We start from the raw sequence: 21,224 nt of genomic DNA on the forward strand, positions 1-21,224 counted from the left end.
GACATTTAAATTTATATATAATTAAATAAGTAGATTAAATATATCATACGTGATATAATATATGTAAGATATAAAATTGACATGCAGAAATATAGAACGAATGTATTTATTTATTTAATTTTATATAAATTTAAGTATCAAATTGTGCATATTTAAAGTTAAAGACCATAATTATTTGTTGAAGCCAAGTTTATATATTATGTTAAAAAAATAATAATGTACTACTCACTTTGCTTATGCCTTACTTTAACCATTGTCATCTCTTCTAATTTCCTATCCAAAAATTACCTCACAAGTAAAGCTAATGATTAGACTTATTCAAGGATGATTGTTGAGTGCAAGAAACTTAGCATCATTTTGTGAAAATTGATATGATCTTGTCATACTCATAAGTTTGATATGACCTTGTCATTAATTGTTCATAAAAACTTTTTTTTATAATTATAATCTAATCTTATCTCCCTAATTAAAAGACTAAGAATCTATTTTTTATTATTATTTAATTATTTGTTGTTTTTAAGGATTATTGAATTGTGCAGAGTGTCGGTTTTATTAGATGTTAAAATAAAATAATAAGCAATATGTGTGATGTATGGTGTGGGTGGAGCTAAGACTAAAGAGTCCATCTGATATTGATGTCTTAACAGTTAACACCCAACTTGTTCCTCTTTCCCACTTTAGGTACTTGTGCACCAAACTTTTTCCCAACTTATTATTTCCATCTCTAAGGACAATTTCAAACTAAAATAGTAATAATTTTTTTAAGATTAAAGTACATAAATGTATAGTTTAAGACCCTTTACCTTTAAATTTGTATTCCTTTACTTGATGGTTTTTGATAAAAAGAACTTACCAAATTTGTAAGTAGATTTTGAATTAGGCAATATACGTACACACATTCTATAAATAATGTGTTAGACATTTGTGTGTTGCAAGATAAATAAAGTAGTTAAATATATATGTTGAATACTTTTGTAATATATAAGGGTTTAAATTGAATGGACATATTTGTTCATGGAAGATTATAATTAATATGAATAGTTACTCCTTAAATTTTAGAAATATGAACATTATCTAGAAGTACACTAAAAAAATTGTAGATATTTGTTGTAATCCAGGGCGGAGCTAGAAATAGTCGACGGCGTTCACCTAAACTCCTTCAACAAAAAATACATTGTATCAATAAGAAAAAATTATGTCTTTATATTGAATTTGAACCTCGTGAATGTGAGATCAAATATTGACTTAGTGGTTGAGGGGATTCAAACTTAGAGGTGTATCTGGGGTGGGGGGGTAGGAGGGGGGGGGGGGTTCACCAGGTTAACATGAACTCATGGTCCCCCTTCGAAATCATATATAGTAGTGTAATATTTTAAACAAAATATATTGAAATATAGATGTGTGAACCTACACTCAGAGTACATAATGTGATTATAACTGGGTGCATCTCTCCGCAAGATTAGAAATTTGAATTTTATATTTATGTTGTTTTATTTTTCTTTCAAAAATATATAACACGTCTTTAAGTGGTAATTGGTAATATATATATATATATATATATATATATATATATATATACCTATAGTTTTGTAGGTTAGCAATAGTAAAAATCTAAATATCGAACTGTTTAAATTTATATCATAAATCAACCTTTTTATAATGGTGCACCCATCATTTCAAAATTATGAATACGCCTCTGTTCAAACTCGTCTTCCTAGAATTACTTGTATTTCTTCCTATTTAGGCAATATCTCTTTGAAGAAAATAATTCTTCACGCCTCAAACCGTCCTCTTCTTCCTATTATTTTCCTAAACACCAAAAGCAAAGTTAGGTGAAAGTTAATAAGTTTGGAAGAACCCGCTCGCTTTTTCATAGATTTGTATTAAAAATTAAATAATATATATATATATATATATATATATATATATATATATATATATATTAAAATAAAAATCTCCAAACAAAATTAATTTAAAACATCCAAACACCTTATAACCTTAGCTCCACCTCTAACATTATGCATTAAAAATAGAAAATATATGTGTTGAAAAAAATGAAAAAGCTAGTCGCGTTACACAGTTAACGTGGAGTGTTCAAATACATGTATTCCCTTTATAAATAAATACAAAAATATTTATAACATAAAGTTGGGTCATTTTTAATAGCAAGAGGTATGTATATATAGTAAATAAATATTGTCATAACATAACAATAACGTAACGTAAGTATCCTTTTCTCTTAACTCTCACCTTCTTCTTTCCCACCGTTTCTTTCTCAGCTTAAATATTTCTCTTCTTTTCTTTTTCTCCCTTTGCTTGCTTCTCTTTATCTCCTCTCCTTCAAGGTACTTCAATATTCCTTTTTCTATATATATTTTATTATTTGGAGCTCTACTCTAATTTTATTACTCTTTCTATTTTTCTATACACTTATTATAAATATAGTGAGATTAATTAATTAATTAATTGCTCATCAGATGGCAGATAACAACACCACAACTCAAGATTTTGATGGTTCCTCTCAGGTACTAATTCAAATTATATTATTAATTATTATTATTTCTGCTAAATTCTTTGGGTAATGAACATTTTTTCTTTTTACATGTCGGCCGGTGCAATTTATTATTTTTTCACACTTTTTTCTTTTTGAATCCGTTTCTTAATTGGTGTCACTTTTTAACTCTTTATTGTGGAAATACTAAAGTGATTTACCAAATTGTAATTTGGTAAACGTAATCATTTAGTCTTATTTTTTAAATTTTATGTCCGATCAAATAATGTCATCGGAGAAAATATCCTCTCTAATTCTCAGGTGTACTATGTGTATAAAGGTTTACAAAGCATTACAACTCAACTCTTTTAACTTATTTAAAACTGAAATATATTAAATCCCTTCAAGGTCCATTAATAAGGAAATAACTTTTTTTACCCTCCTACAAAATTTTGTGTGTGAAAGTGAAAATTTCTCATAGAAAAAATAAATTATATAAGAATATTGTTCGCTCTTTTATAATTTAAATAGAAGAAAATAACTTATTTTTTATGCTCAAAAAGTAAAAATTTTTTATTAAAAAAATAAAATAAAAAATGGCTGACACATCACACATATACTTGGGTCACAAAAGATTCCTATAGCTAGGGAACAGTTGGGTTTTAATTTACTGTTTATGAAACTCAATTAGATGCTTCCAAATCCTAGCTTGTGTGTTATTGGAACCTGACATTATTTTTATCATTTGCATTAGCATTAAGGACCAATTATATTCTTGGTTCGATATGATTTTCTTTGTAATTTTAGTAATGTGGTCCAAAGAAAATATCTTGAGACGTTATTTTTTTTTAAAAAAAGAAGAAAAATAAGCATAAATATGATGTAGATTGTGGGGTTGAAGGGACGAAGCAATCACGTGCAACCTGCCGTAGGGGATCACAAAAGAGTGGTATATGCTTTTTGATTTAGATTTATGTATGTAAACATTTGAGCCACTCATACTTTAGATTCAATTATTATTCAAAAAGGTGTCGGCACTAAATTAACAAACTTGATTAGGATATTTACTCAAATTAACTTAGTTTTAATCAGAAGATTTCTTTTTATTAATAATGAATTATCATATTACAAATATTTAAAAAGTTGGACCCATAAGTTTATGCTGTGAATTATACTTGCTTGTGAAAAAAGAAATTTATTTGGTCCTCTATAGTACTAACTATAGTATTTAAGAAGTTTGAAAATAATATTTTAACTTTACAGAAATTTGGTCAATAAGCTACATTAATCAGAATATAGAGTTTGGAAAATACAAATTAAATTATCACATGGGATTCTGTGCTTGGTCCCCATTGAACTTTTATTGTTTAAATTTGTTCCTTGATATGTCAAATCAAGTCAAATGTTAGGCAAAAGGAGTAGATAGTTATATGTTTAATTAATTTATGTAGAGTTAGTTAGGTGTCTAATATTGAATTTAGTTGCAAGTTGTTTTTTGACTCAACCTTTGATTGTTTGGTATAATTACAAACTTCTGTAGACTACTTCTACTGGTAACAAATATGGAGGACTTGCTCCAAAGAAGAAGCCTTTGATTTCAAAGGCAAGTCTTATATTATTTTTTTATCTTAATTTTATAAAACTTATATAAACAAATTAATTTATATAATGTTGTTACAGGATCATGAACGTGCCTTTTTTGACTCCGCAGACTGGGCTCTATGCAAGGTAGACATAAATTAACGTGCAAGTTACACAGTTAGTAGGAAAAAAATTATATTCGCTAGTCAAATAAATTATTTCGATGAATGACTATTTAACTCGAATATCCTTTTGAACTTCTTTTCAATGTTGGTACTTTTCATATGAATACAGCAAGGTGCAGGAGTTGATCAAAAATCAACGGTGGCTATAGAAACATTGCGTCCCAAATTACAGGTAACTGGAACCCTTGAAAAAACTATGAATCAACTTTTTTTTTATATAAAAAAAAATATTACTCTAATTTATTATTGTTATTATTATTTTTATGAACTTCATTTACTAGTGAGAATATATTATTTGAAATGAAACAGAGAACAACTCATCAACAATTGCCTCCTAGAAGACCTGCTTGTACATCTTGATTCACATGTGGTACCTTCAAAATGCTGATTTTGTTATGTTATTTGCTGGCTAAGTAGACATAATATGTCACTATAAATACATGGTTCTTTTCTTCGATATGGGACTTGGATGTAATCACCAATAACTCTTTAAGAACTTTTGTTGCTTAAGCATTTATAAATTATTATTTCCCACTTTTCATAGTCTCTAAATGTATCTTTTTTAAAAAAAAATTATTTTCTAGTAAAAGTAGTTTCTAACGGTGGGATGTCATGATAAAAAAAAATCGTGATATTTTGAGTGTTGCGATATTCATATCTTTTATACAATAATAAAAAATATGTGAAATATTGTTTTTTTTTTTACATATTCACGTATTTATATCGGGCACCGTATTACCAGTAGTCTAGAGATTGATATTTTGTTAAGTTAAAAAGAAAAATTGATTAGAATGCCTTCCTTTCTTGTCTAGAGAATGATATTTTGTTAAGTTAAAAAAAAATTGATTAGAATGCCTTCCTTTCTTTTAGAGTATTGTTTTTAGTCAATAGGACGGTCTCGAAAACTTTTATTATGGTAGAAGCCTAATCAACAAAAGGTGTGAGACTATATTATTTTTTTGACACTTGTATAAGTAGGTCATTTATGTACTTTTCTACTTTAAAGTAAGAACTTTCTACAATTAGAGAGAATATATTTATGCATAAATTGAGTTGAACAAATATAAAAAAAAATGCAAGAAAAATTATGTGTGTTTGCTACTTTTTTTTAATCATTATTAATATTATACTAATGCATAAATTGAGTTGAACAAATATAAAAAAAAAATGCAAGAAAAATTATGTGTGTTTGCTACTTTTTTTTAATCATTATTAATATTATACTAATTTTTGAATTATATTCGAAATATTATTGTCATTATAGTTGTACGTAAGTTTGACAAATTTATTTCGATATGATTATTTTTGTGTATTCATTTTGTGTTAAAATTCTTTCATAATTATTGTGATTTTAAAATGTAGTTACTTTATTTTAATTGTACCATCTGAAATGTCGATTGTTACATTATTTTTAAATTAAACTTTTGAAGGAAAGTAAAAAGAGTTCATTATTGTGGGGATGATTGCTTAAAACAAAGTATCACTATTCAAAGAAATAGTTTTTAAAAAGTATCGTTATCCAAATAACATTTTTTAGTTAAATTTGTGTAGAATTTCAGTTGATGTAGAATATACGATTTATCATCATTACAATTTGATCATCAATTTTTTTAATAAAATAGTATTTACAATATTCTCTCGAGTACATTTTGTTTATTTTTGATTTTTTTAAATATTATATGATAATTGATAAATTTGTGAAATAATAATTTGTTTTAATTAAAGATGGCTAGATATAAAAAGAGATTAAAGATCTGAATTAATTTTTTATTTCTTTTTAACATCAACACGGCTGTCAACTTTTTTCAAACGTAAACGAAAATGTTAATTTTTTATTAAAAAATACACATTTAGTTTGAACATCAAAATATGTAATTTCAATTTTTAATAAAATTAACAAGATTATGATTTGATTTAAGAAACAATGTTACAAAGAAAATTCAAAAAGTTATTTGACTAAATGAGCATTCAACAAGTACAAAATGTGGACCCTACAGTCATTTTTAATTATATTTTAATAATTATTTAGTGAATTGTATTATGTTTGGTAAGATATATATTAATTATTTATAAAAATTATTTTACTTTTTGTTATTTTAGTTTAGATTTAAAGTTTTACTTTTTAAAAACTATTTCTTTGAGTAGTGATATATTTTTTAAGCAATCATCCCCATAATAATAATATAATTAACTTTTTTTTTACTTTTTTTAAAAAAATTATAATAAGGTCACAATTGATATTTCAGATCATAACAATTAAAATAAAATGATTACATTTTAAAATCAAAATAATTATGAAAGATTTTTTTTAAAAAAACACACACAATATGAATACACACAAAAATATCATATAAAAAGTTTGTCAAACTATCATACAACTACAACAATAATAATATATCCAGTATAATTCATAAATTAATATAATTTTAATAATGACTAAAAAAGTAGCAAACACATAATTTTTCTTGTATTTTTTATATCTGTTAAACTCAATTTATGTAAAAATATATTTTTTCTACCCTGTTAGTTATAGAAAGTTCTCGTTTTAAAATGGAAAAGTACATAAGTGACTCACTTGCCCATGTATCAAAAATAAATACTTTCACATAATTTTTGTTGATTGATCCTCTAGCATGATAAAAATTTTCGACCAGTTAAAAGTGAGGACATTGCCAATTCTAAATAAATATTATCTCCATTTTTAAAAGAATAACATTATTTTTTTAGTCTATTTAAAAAGAATGTCCTTTTTTTTTTGACAACACTTTAACTTTAATTTTCCACGTGGTATGTTTAAAATCACAAGATTAAAAAATATTTTGATACATTTGATATAACTTTAATTTAGAACCACAAGATTATAAAGTCTTATTTCTTTTCTCAAACTCTATTCCAAATTAAAATAGATCATCATTTTTTAAGCGGAGGAAGTAATTAAATTTTCTCTCTAGTGAATAATTGATATGATAAACTACATCTGAAAATGAAAATGTTACGAGTTAGTTAGTGATGTATAGTACCACTTATCAATTAATGGAGCCTATAAGTATAGCTCTAATCACATGTTGCAATGATAGTATGTACAATCATGTAAACTGTCCTATATTGAACCTCCTTTCATTTGTTTTTAATGTTAACTTCTTCATATTTTAAATATAATTAATGATAATTTTAGCTCCATAATTGTTGACTCTTTATAGAATATAATAAGAGAAATGTTATTTTGAATTCCTAATAAAAAAATTTAACTGTGCAGGTATCCTATTACCCCCTAAATAATTCCAAATTTATATTACTGCATTATTTTGTTTTTTGATCAATTCTTAATTTTATCACATACCAGTCATTATGTGACACGTGTTATTTAATTTGAAATATAATTTTTCTTTTCACTTTAGAATTTTCTCTCTTAATTTTTGATTTGTTTTAGATTTTATTACTTTAATTTTAATTTCATTTTGAACTATACTTTATCTTCCACCCCTACTTCAAGCTACCCCTCCTTCCATTTTCTTTCTTTTTCTTCACCTCCCATCCTCACCTCACTCTACCCTCACGTTAAGTTGAGTCCATCCATTTTCTTTAAATTTTCTTCTTCTTCTTCTTTGGTGAAATTCTTTTATTTAAAAATTCATACTATTTTCTATACTTTATTGAATTATTGATGACAAAATTTAATTATTTTTCTAAGAAAAATAAAAATATTGAAAGTATCATCAATTAATTTATCTCATTTTCATATAACTTCAATACTAGAAATGATAATTTTGAAAGAATCAATGAATTCTCCGAAAATTGATTAATTTTGATTGAAATTTTGATTTTAAAAAAACAAATAAAATATATTAATTATTTTGAAATCTAATGAGTTTATCAAATTATTCAAATGTAATAAAATATTAAGATATAATTTTAAGATTGAAGAGAGTTAAACTAATAGTAGTAAAAAAAAGAGGTAGAATCGTTGTAAAAAATGACATTGAAAGTGAGAAGGTTCAATGACGATGACAAGGAATTTTTAAAAAAGGACAAAAGAAAAGAAAAAATAATAAGGAAAAAAGTAAAAATTAATAAGAAAAATAAGAAGATATATCTTATAGCAAAATACTTGTAAACATAAAATTATATTTGTTTTTTTAGTTTGTTCATGTTTTTTAAAAGAGTGCATACGCTCTCCATGTCACGTGGACAAAAAATGATATAATAATATCAGATCAAGATTGTTTAGAGGGGTAATATGACACTTGCATAGTTTAGGTGTCTTTAAAATTTTTGGGACAACTTCAAGTGTCACTTATGTATTTTTCTCATACAATAACTAAGAATTTGTGCCAATAAAATATAAAAGTTTGAAACTTAAGTCAAAATTTTATACACCAAAGAATATAATTACAATTTTTTAAACTTACTATTGAATTATAATTTAATCTATTAAGAAATCTAAATAATTGTAAAATTGATAACTCAATAAAATAATCTAATATCTAGATCATTATTAAAAGAAGAGCAAGTTTCATATATAACAAACACAAAAATTATATTTGTATGTTATTACTATAGTTTGCATAATCACGCTCCAAAGCAAACTTTCTATATGATATGGTCATTTCACTATACATATATACAAAATAAGTTATGACTATTTCATTATATATATATATATATATATATATATATATATATATATATATATAGCAATTGTATGATCTGTTTTGGTATACATATACAAAAGAATCAGTTGTATAATTTGTGTTTGTATAAAGTGATAAAGAGAGAGAAACAAAAGAAAACTGGGCAGTGGAAGATCATATTTGTATAATCGTAAGTGTATATAATGAAAATATATGCATATATATTTATATATACAATTTTCTCTCGCTTTATACAAACACAAACACAAACGCAATGTATAAATTTGTGTTTGTATAAAGTGAAAGAGGTGAGTGAGAGTAGCGAGCAAGATCTGGGAGAGGGGAGAAAGGGGGAACGAAAATGTATGTATATATACAATTTTCTGTCGCTTTATACAAATACAAACACATTTTATACATTTGTATTTGTATAAAATCAAGAGAAGCGAGTGAGACTACCTAGCGAGAACAAGAGTGGCGAATGAAATTCACCAAGGAGAGAGGCAAAATAATAACAGTTTGCTACGGGGTACAACTAATCAAACTATGGTCATAACATTTAATTTGAATTAACACTTTGCTATTATATATATAATTTTCCCTTAAAAGCATAACTCATTTGTAATGACACAGAAGGTCATTTTTGAAAATTTTCACAAAATTGTCATTTTACCCCTCTCAATAGTTTCCTCGAGTAATTTTTGACTTGTTCGTGAAGTTGATTTGAGGATTTTAAACTATTTGATAACTTCGATTATTTAGTTGGTGGTATTTATTAAAGAGTAACTTTCACAAATAGCAAACATAAAAATCATATTTGTAAGCTATAGCTATACTTTTCATAATTGTTCTCCATAGCAAACATAAATATGTATATTTCTCTATACATATACAAAAAAAACAATTGTAGAATTCGCTACACATATATAAAAAAATAGTTGTATAATTCGCTATACATATACAAAAGAAAGTAGTTGCATACAAAATATCAATTGTATAATTTGTGTATGTAGAAAACGAGAAAGATAGAAAGACAAAAGAAAATCGGGCAGGAAAATATTTGTATTGTATACTTATAAGTGTATATGATGAAGATATAATATTTGTATGTGTATATACAACTTTTCCTCATTTTGCACAACAGAAACACAATTTATTCACTCCGTTTCTGTTTGTATAAGCGAGAAAGGCGAGAGTAACATGCGAGATCGGGGAGAGGGGAGAAAGGGGAATGAAAATATATCTATATATACAATTTCTCCCGCTTTATACAAACACAAACACATTTTATACATTTGTTTTTGTATAAAATCGAAAGGGGACAAGTGAGAGAGGGAGAGTGGCGAGCAAGAGTTTGAGGGAAAGAAGTGACCGGAAAACAGTTTGCTACAAGACACAATTAAATCAAAGTGTGTTATAGCATTTAATTTGAATTATTAGTTTATCATTATATACAATTTTTCCTTTATTAAATCATTTATCTATTTAGTTGGTGGTAAATAAGCTAACCCATAATTTTTGTTTAATACCCTTGCCATGTAGTCCATGTATAAAAAAGGGGGAAAATCGTATATAATAGCAAACTGATAACCTAAAATAAATGGAGTATCCAGGGTTTGATTTATTTGTGCTCCATAGCAAACGTTTGCCAAAAATTGTCAGGCGCCTCTCTCCCGAATATCTCGCTTGCCACTCTCCTCCAATCTCTCGCTCGCTTCCTCACATTTCATACAAACACAATTGTATAAAAATTATTTCTAATTGTATAAAGTAGAGAAAATTGTATAAATACATATATTTTTGTTCCCCTCTCTCCCCTCTTCCAGATTCGCTCGCCACTCTCCCGAATCTCGCTTGCCGCCCTCGTCTTTCTCACTTATACAAACAGACACGAAATGTATAAATTGCATTTATGTTTGTATAAAGCGTGAGAAAATTATACATACACATGCAAGTACATATATTTTCGTCCTATACACTTATAATTATACAATAAAAATACTTCTCTGCCCAGTTTCTTTTGCCTTTCTCTCTTTTTCTTTTTATACAACTTTCAAATTGTATCTAATTCCTCTCTTTCTCGTTTTATACAATTCGATTCAATTGTACATTCCTTGTCAAGTCTCTTTTGTCTTTCTCTCTTTCTCATGTTATACAGATTCAAATTGTATAAAATCATTCTATACACTTATAATAATACAATTCTTTTTATACACTTCGTTTTATATAGTTCTCTGTCCAAATGTCTTTCTCTTTCTTGTTTTATACACTTCGTTTTATACAATTTGCTTCACAGTATATGTATAGCGAATTATACAGTTTCTATGTTTGCTAGGGAACGCAATTATGCAAACTTTGTTATAGCATACAAATATGAATTTTTTATTTGATATATGTGAAAGTTGCCCTAAAAAAAGTTAGTGAGAATTAATAATGATTTATTAATTAACTCAAAAAAATTAAACCTTAATAATTAAAAACGAATTGAGCAAAGGTCTTACCTGTAGACAAAGTAGCCGCAGACGTAAGAACAGATGGGCATGAAATCACGACAAGACTATTCTTAAATTTGAAGTGATGGTTCTCAATCTGCATGCCAGGTTAGTGTTACAGTTATAAATTAGATATAATGTTAATTTGATACCTAGGTGAGAGGTTGAATGGCTTGGTCCATGTATAATATAATTTAAGTAATACCCTAATATCACTTTAGATCATAGTTCTTTCGAAGAAAACCTCCCAGTGAAATGTCGCTACTTCGGCAAAACCAAAACGCAGTGACTGACTTGCACCAAGTAAGAACTAAACATGATATTAATATTATATTACAATCTTAATGTGGTGAGAGAGGAAATAAGAAAAATTGAATTGAATAGGGTTGTTGTTCACATGCGTATTTGAAATTGGCATGAATATATTTCTTAAAGGGTAAATTATGCCATGATTGGATAGTGATGACAATAATTAGTATTTAACTAGTTATCATTGGAAATTATATATATATATATATATATATATATATATATATATATATATATATATATAACAAGTAGTCATGTATCATGTATGTTCTTTTATTATAGTTAAAGATACTGGGCATGTTTTGTTTAAATTTTGGTTTGAGAAAGCGGCTAGGCCACTGTCATTTACGTGGCTGTAGTTTGAAAATACATTGTGAAAAAAATTGTAAATTAAGTAGTGATAAACCTGACAACTATGAAATAAAATCTTAAAATGAGTTTATCATTGGAAACCATAGAATTTTGATAATTCTTTTTAATATAATGTATGTCAGGTTTAGATATTGATTTTGAAGGTCATTGGTGGCTGAATCCCTTGTTATATAAGAATTTTTACTATGCTTATCATATTAAGATCCAAGTTTGATATATTAAGATGTGTAATTGAATATTGGGTGTATTATATTAAATGAAAACTATTAGGGTTGTAGTGTTTGGAGAACTTGAAACTTAACCCTAGACTTGAAATTTGAAAAAACAAGTTAGAGGAAGTTAGCATGTAATTGACATCAAGATTTGAAATTTGATTATACATTGAAGTGAAATTTTGAGTCTACGCTAGACCTGTAGTGATATGAATGTTGTTAATTCTAAATCTTATTGTGATTATCTATTTGAATAGATTCTATTGGTTTGGGAGTCAACCGAAATAGGAAGGGTCAAGTTCTTACGTAATTGTTTGATTGATTGAGCCAGGTGGATTTCTAAACCCTTGTTAAGTATATGAAATTCGTGTATTTCCTTGTGGTATGTGCTTGGGAGTAATGGACCCGGTGAAGGGTTGACTTGTCCACCTTGATTGATTCTATTGATCAAAAGGGGTAATAAAAGACAATGTGATTAATTGTTTATGTCTAATTGTGTTCTTTACTAAACCTATATAATTGTGATTATTAAGGTGATTATATGTCATAGTGACATTTGATTTATTGAGATGTTGCATTATCCCCTTTATTTGATATCATATTCTGCACTTGCATCGACATGAGTAAATGTCAAACACGTGGAGATCGTCTGTTTTGTGATCGAGTAAGATTATAATTTGGGCACGTGGAGATCGTCCGTGCAACGAGGAATTGATTATGATTATAAGTTGGGCACGTGAAGATCGTTCGTGCTGGGATTATTTGATTTTATTATAGTGCGTTGAGATAATCCGAATAGACACTTGGAGATCGTCTGTGTCGGTATATGGACCTCGCGAGTCCCCCGGGGGTCATGAACTTTCGATGTGTTTTCGAGGAGTATCATGTATATACGGTTGAGAAAGTACTTGGTATTTTGAGGCTTATCACTTTGTGGTGTCATATTGCATTGCATCCCATAACATTATTCATTTTTTTATGATTATGTGTTCATTGGTTGTTGGAAAGTACTTGATATTTGATTACCTCTATTTGATGAACTTGATCTTGTCTGTTGCTGATATTGTGAGTGCCTTTTTGTGAAAGTTTTGATTATTGAATATTGATTTTGTAGTTGAGGATGTTTAATTTGTTAAAATGATTTTGATAAGCTGGGTGCTATGCAAACTGTGAAATGTTAGGTTGGACTGATTTTTATGCAGGTTGTAGTTGTGGAGGTTTGATTGGTGTTTAAGGAGTACCCGTATTTTTATCCCCTTAGCTTGTGTTTAGAAGTTTACTTGCTGGGTACTGTGTGGTTTTGATACTCACCCTTTGCTACTACAATTTTTTTGTAGGTTACTAGCTCGGACCTTTGTGATATTTCTCTTCTCCTTTTCCGAGGCTTCTTGTGGAGAATTGTAAGGTAGTTATTTGTCATTTCAGCAGACCTTCTTTCTCCTATTTATGATCTTGTTCTATTCGAGAAACAATGTCATTTGAGACTTATTATTTTTCTTTGAATCAATTGTAATACTTTAGAGGCTTGTACACGTGACAACAAGATTTTGGGGATATTTTTGAATAAATTATGAAATTTTTGCATTTTATTGTAATGATCGAATTTTAAGTTTACTTGTATTGGTGGGATAAAACGAGTGTCATCACGTCCATTTTTGGATCGTGACATCAAATCACAACGACAACAATAATATTATACTTAATGTAATTCTCCAAGTGAAGTATGATTCTTATCAAGTTGAATAATATAATATAGAAACAAAGTTAGTTCAGAAAGTGAGGTGAGTTTTGAAGTTCAAATTTTTGTAGTCAGTTTCTTGATCTTCTTCCTTTAAACCACTTCCCATTTTTTGATTTGTAAGCTAACTTTTCATGAAAGGAATTTTGTAAATCCAAATATATTTACGCTCCAATTACCTCACTTTCCTCAAGTGCAACATCCTCTATTGACATATATCTTTCCAAATTAACATCTTTTGAGTAATCGCCATGAATCTCTATAAAAATAAACACTGGATCACAAAGTCATATGGTGTGATTCATACGATAACGATATAAACAATAAAGAAAAAGTATTTCCAATATAACAAATAACACATATCATATATCTAATGTGTTCCCAATAGCCACCCATTGTTATAAAATTACTTAGTTGGAGTTTGGGATTTGGCTAACTAACCTCTTAGTGAAAAGATATTAGTCCTTGAGACCTCCTATATTCATCTTCGCTATAATCTAGGATGATTTTTCTACTAATTAGCTTGTAACTCCCTACTTATTGAAATAAAGGGTTACAGAAAAATGAAAATTAAGATAATTTGGAAAATTAAGAAAGGAACGAATATCAATCGTTATATTACATTTTGGTTATGTTTATATATTTTTATCACAACCCATTCAAAATCATAACATAAAGATGACATTATAAAATTTTCATTTTCTTTATTAATCAACAAAGATAAGTTACTGTTTATACTCAATCAATATCAGGAACATGCAGAAATTAAGTTGGCTAGAACATCATGAAAAAACATAACTTGATGCAATTTCATAACTCAAGAGGAATTATTTTTCAAGTTTTATCACTTATAAAAAACAAAAAAAATTAATTTTGTTCATCAAATATTCTAAATTTCACACGTGACATTCAACCTAACATGTATCTGCACGTATAAAAATTCGACAAGAAATGATTTAACAAAAACAAAAAATTCTTACCTGTAAGTATTCAAAAGTATAAATTCTAATAGAACAAATATGTACTAAGAATGAAAAATTAAATTAAATCAAATTGGACTAAAGTAAGAAGTACCATGATCTTTACTTATATCAACCTGAAAATTATATTCACTCGTCGTTCTTCTAAAATCTTAATTTTATATATATATATATATATATATATATATATATATATATATATATATATATATATATATATATATATATATATATATATATATATATATTATAGTAATTTAACATTCATATTAATAGTTCATGCTTTTAAGGTGTGTGTGTGCGCGCGCGTCTATGTGTGTGCGTCTATGTACACAGTGCGTCTATGTATGTGTGTGTGTGTGTGTGTGTGTCTATATATATATACATATATTTCAAATTTGGACTTGTAAAATTGTAAATATTTTATTTTGCATTAAGATCCAAAGTTACAATTATATTGTTATAGTTTTTCAAATTTAAAATTAACAATTTACTTTGTAAATATTTTTTGTATTTGATTTTCCTCTAGCCTTTAATATTATCAATTTAACATAATGAATGTTAATATTTAAAAAAAATAAAATTTTGTACTCATGTAAATTTTATAGTCTTTTTGAAATTTCTATTCACATAACATTTTTTAAGTTTAGTTTATCACACAAGTAAGTGAAGAAATATGAGATCACTTTTTCACATATCGTATAGTGGTAAAAAAACCAAAAAAAATGAAAGAACAGACTAAATCCGAAACCGAAAAAGTCGACTTTATATGGTTTGATTTGCTTTTTAGATTTAATAAACCGACATATTTAGAATTTTTTAATGAAAAAATAAACTGAACCGACCTACGTACACCCCTATACGAGTGATGGGTAAATTGATATCTATTGTAACGATCAATTTCTGTCGTTATGGAAAAGTCAATGGTGAAGGAATTTGGGATATAAAGCTTTTAAGGAGTGACTTGCAAATATATAGCCTAGGTCATGAATTCTGAGTCACGTGAGGTCTAGAGAAATCTGGTATTGAATGGGAGGTGTATTATTGAATTTTATCACATGAGTGGATATCCAAGATGTTAAGGAGCCTGTAGGGCTTTATAAAATCGAATTAGGGCAAATAGAACTCTCAAAACTAATATTGGCGTGAAACCGTAGTTTTAAAACGTTTCGATTTGAAGGTGTGTTGTGAAATGAGAGCTAGGAACTCAAATTTTAAGCTTTTATCTCCGTGAAGCTATTGGGGTGAAATTAATCTCGCTAGGGCGGGGCCACTATTGTGGGATGGGGTTCGCCGTGGCGGGCCAGTTGTGAGCTAAGTCGGGAAAAAATCCCAATTTCGTTATGCTCTTCAAAACTTTGTTCTTAAGAGCTAAGAGACGACCTAGGATAATTTCTTGATAGATTTCCATGACTTCTAGTGCTAAAGTTAAGGAAATTACTCCCCAATCCGTATTTCGATTCCTAAAACTTAGAATCTTAGATAATTATCGTTGGGATGATTTTGGACTAAAGTTAATGGTGGGAAAATGCCCTAGCCAAACATTAGGATCATGGGTTTGATCTTGGGTTATCAAGTTTGTTATAATTCAGGTAAATTAGACCTTGTTTATTGATCTTTGCGTTAATTACTTGTTTATAGACAAACAACAACCTGAAAGACTTTGTAAAATGAAGGCTTCAAATGTTATAAGAGTATTCAGACTTGTTTTCGAGGTAGGTGATGGTTTGATTTCTTGTTGTGTGATATCTGCCGGTTAATTTCTTAGTTGAGTTGCAGTAATGGTTCTCAAGCCGCAGGGTTAGCATGAGTGCATATCACGATGGTCTAGGTCGTAACAAATCCGAACACTTTCTAATATAAAATTTATATTATTATGATACTCCTACTAAAAATATCTAATTTACTATATCTTATATTTTATGAAAAAGGGTCCGAAAAATACTTTAACTTTGACGGAAACTGCTATTACGATGCCAAACCTTATGGAGGACCTTTTACCCCCTGTACTATTTAACAATGTATTTTAAAAGTATATATATGTCTACGTGGATACATTACTATTTATAATGATGAACTATTTATGGTATCCACATGGCACATATTAAATTTATGATACACTATTAAATGGGGGGGGGGGGGGGGGGAGGTTAAAGCGCCTTTCTAAAGTTCGATATTGTTACAACAATTTCGGTCAAAGTTCGGACCATTTTTTCTATTTTCTATATCAATATTTACTAATGATATATTAAAAGTAAGAACTCCAACAATAAAAAAATAATTAAGAAATGTACTATAGGGGAGGGAGAAAAAAATACATTTAAAAAAAGTAACTAAAAGGACTGTTATATATATATATATATATATATATATATATATATATATACACACACACACACACACACACACACACACATCAAGCTGAAATAATGGATGCAAGAGTTAAACATGGAGGATATAAACACTACAAGTCTTAACTCAATTACCAAAAAGGAAGTGTCCTAAAATAATTATAAAGCTGAAAACTAATATGTAAAAGTCTCTAATGAGACAAGTTGTTGGAATAAGCCTCTTAGCTAACTCTAATTGTCTAAAATCTGAATAATGGAAATAAAGAAAAATATCGTAAGTGTTGTCCTTGGAAGATGAGGGTTCACTAACACTGTTAGCGAGCTGATCAAAAGTTGTACAAACTGCAAGCTGGACGTTAAGATTCTGAACCTATATTACAAAATAATTTAGTCCAAAGATGTTTGCAGTCAGTACTTTGAATGTACTAAGAGTATGAGACAAGCATCACAAGTCTAGTAAATGAACAAGATACTCTAAAATGTTGAATTTAAATATATGAACTTATGAAATAACAAAATAAATCAATATTCAACTGATAAGTATTAAACTGAAATAACTTAATATATACAAAGTCATGCAATATCTGAAAACTAGACTGTGGGGGATACTAGTAAGACATACTCCATTGAGCTAAACGGATTCCATCTTGTACCCCAACTAGAAGGGCGCTCTACATCCTCCAAGGTGTCACACCCTGAACCTACACCTTGGACATAACGGGGCACTCAAGAAGCCTTGTTGGCCCAAAGATGTAACAATCGAGTTCTGTCATTATAGAAATGCAAACGAGGGGAAAATTGAGATCGAAAAAACTTTTTATAGTATTTGAATTTTTTCCAACCTTGTCCAAATTAGAAGGAAATTGGAGTCGTTGTGGTGTGGTAAAATCTAGTAGATATATACTGATTTAAATTTTTGATTTCATGATGTGTTAGATAATTCATTAACAAACTCATATGATTTTACAGAATTGAATTTGAATGACCCGGAAATTTCTCTTAGAGCGAAAGATATTTTCTGAGGGTAGAAAGTTAAAGGTGTGTTGTGAAAATGGGGAATTGATTTTCTTCTAAGAGCATTTTGTTAAGAATGGTGCCACTATATTTGAATTAACTGTCGATGTAGCGAGGCCGCTGTAGTGGTATGGTGACCGTTGTGGCCGACGAGATAGCAGTTAAAATCGTAAGTTCGAGAGAAGAGGGTTCTGTTATGAAAAATGTTGTTGTAGCGGGACGATTGGCCGTGTAGCGCCTTTGCTATAATAGGATGAGTGTCAATGTAGTGCCTCCACTACAACGGGATGAGTGCCGCTGTAGCGGGATAGGTGTGAATTAAGTTAGTAATAAAACCCAAAAACAACCTTATTTGGTATTTTTTAACTTTTAGAGCTAAAGAACGACCCGCAGGCGATTCTAACTCATTTTCACCATTCTTGAGGCTAAAGGTAAGCTTTTCATTTCCCAAATTAATATTTCAATCTGTAGAATGTAATAAAATGGGTCAATATTGATGGGGAAGAGTTTCGTGATATATTCTATGGTGGAAACAATCCTAAATTGGGTAGTTGTGATCATGGGTTTGATCAAGGGTTTGTAGAATTGTTAATAATCTGGGCAATTAGTAATGGTTTATTGAATTCCATATCATTATGATTGTTGTAGACCAAAACAAGCATAACGAATCTGGAAAGGAAAGGATCAAGTCTTGTAGGGTTTCAAGCTTGCTTTGAGGTAGGTGATAGTATTGATTCTATGATTGTGTGGTGTTTTTTTGTTCTTGCTTCACTATGATACTCGTATATGTATGAATATTGCAATATTGATCACACTTGTTGTAAATGAAATAGTTGAATGATGATTGTCATGAAATCATGATGTAAATGTATGATCTTGATGATATACTTGTGATTGTGATTGTGGTATGTACTTGGGAATTGGATTGCAACGTTTCGACAAGCTAATTTAGATTGGGTTGCCATGTCCGGCACAACTATTGGATCGGATTACCATGTTCTGGCAAATTATGGGATTGGATTGCCACGTTCTGGCAAGCTAACTATTTGAGTTTGGATTTCGTGAGAGGACTAATGACATGTGATAATTGTATGTTGATAAGCATTTTGATAATATTGTTAATGTTGATACATTATACATGTGATTAAAATGTTGTTTGACATACTTATGTTACACTAGTGCGATAACCACGTGATCGTACCAGTATACTGTGGTTGTGTACTGATTTTGCACTTGCTCTTATTTTGTTTAGTATATGACATCTTTAAGCGGCTATTGACAGACCTCACTTAAAATATTAGAGATTATTGCATCGACTTTAAGGGTGAGCCAAATCTTTCGGGCTACCATGGAGTTCTCTTTCGTCTAATTCCACCATTTTCGGACTTAGACATTTGTTTTAGTTAGTGATTATTTCATTAGTTGTGGTTGTGACCCTCCCTGTTTTAAGCTTGTTATTTTGTAGTAGTTTTGGTACATTGACTTTCAGGTTCTAGGTTGTTTACTTCCGCATTTGTCTAGTTATTTCTTTAGAATCCTTGTTAAAGTTTATGGAAACCTTTTACATAGTTTATTTAACTTTCTCCTGTAACTAAAAAGCCTTAGTTTTTAGATTATATATTTTCTTTAGTTGGATGGAAGTGGTGGTTCTACCACTAATTGGTTAGTGTAGGTGCTAGTTATGATGGTCCTAGTCGTGACAAATTTTGTATCAGAGCCTAGGTTCGTTTATCTCAATGTACCAAAATGAGTCTAATAATGTCTCGTGGAACAGTACGAGAACACTTTTAATTTGGTTCAGAAGGTTATAAGACTTTAGGAAATCTCTATACTTTTTTCTTGTCTCCGTGCTATAACATTATTTCAATCAGTATCTGTCGATTCAAATAAATATCTAACCTCCTTCACTCTTTTATCAGCAGATGGTTAATACTAAATTCAACAGCGTCAGGCCCACAACTCCCGTTAATACTTTGATTGAGAAACCTACAACGAGAGTTTACGGTCCAGGCAGGGATAAAGAAAGAGTTAGGGGTAGAGGTGGTGGAAGAGTATCACCCACGATAGATGGGGCTCCTATTGAGAATGTGCCAGTTAATGAGAACCCTCTTGCAACATGAATTGATGGAGGAGAATGATGAATTTGAGGATGTTGAGATTGGTAAAGAGGGAGTGATACCGGCTGGAAATGCAGGTGTTCCTCTATTGGACCCAGTGTTAGCTCAACAAATATTGTCGTTATTGAAGGGGTTGGCTGGTCAGGGAATGTTTCCATCTTCTCAAGCTCCCGCTAATTCCCATGTTGCTGGCACTGCGCCCAAGTCGAGCGAAATTGTCGGTAATGATGATTTCTTCCATCCTTTTTTTGGTTTGGTTATGACAGAGAACGAGCATGACATGTTGACTAAGTTTTTGAAGCTTAAGACACCGATATTTCTTGGTTCTGAGACTCAAAATGCATATGAGTTTATCTTAGACTGTTATGAGAAGATGTATAAGTTGGGTATTGTTCACCAACATGGCGTTGAGTTCATGTCCTTCCAACTTCAAGGTGAGTCCAAGCAATGGTGGAGAGCTGATATGGATACTAGTCTCCTACTCTACCTCCACTTACTTGGACCAAATTTCATGCTTTGTTTGGAGAGAAATCTGTGCCTAGAACCTTGAGAGATCGCAAGAAGGATGAGTTTATGGCCTTAGAGAAAGGTGGTATGTATGTGGCTGCTTATGAGTCCAAGTTACATGTTTTATCTAGATATTCTACGCAACTTTTCACTACGGAGGAGGAGAGAATTTGATTGTTTATTAGAGGTTTGAATTATGAGCGGCAAGTATTAGTTGTTCATATGACTTCTGTAGGAAAGAGCT

The 21,224-nt window shown here is 29.2% G+C and overlaps 1 protein-coding gene across 2 annotated transcripts; it reads left to right on the forward strand.

Moving 5' to 3' along the window:
• Positions 1-2,144: 2,144 nt before the first annotated feature.
• Positions 2,145-4,791, forward strand: LOC101259189 (uncharacterized). Of its 2 annotated transcripts, XM_010320567.4 has the most exons (7): positions 2,151-2,345; positions 2,478-2,525; positions 3,378-3,440; positions 4,032-4,094; positions 4,172-4,219; positions 4,367-4,429; positions 4,567-4,791. In XM_010320567.4, exons 2-7 carry the CDS (start codon positions 2,478-2,480, stop codon positions 4,615-4,617), a joined length of 336 nt encoding a protein of 111 aa, XP_010318869.1. In that variant the 5' UTR covers positions 2,151-2,345; the 3' UTR covers positions 4,618-4,791. The 2 variants fall into 2 exon arrangements, with proteins under 2 accessions (XP_004228998.1, XP_010318869.1); XM_004228950.5 differs by lacking the exon at positions 3,378-3,440 and having other exon boundaries at positions 2,145-2,345.
• Positions 4,792-21,224: the final 16,433 nt, after the last annotated feature.

Source organism: Solanum lycopersicum, chromosome 1 (genome assembly GCF_036512215.1).
Source record: "Solanum lycopersicum chromosome 1, SLM_r2.1".
Lineage (NCBI taxonomy): Eukaryota > Viridiplantae > Streptophyta > Magnoliopsida > Solanales > Solanaceae > Solanum > Solanum lycopersicum.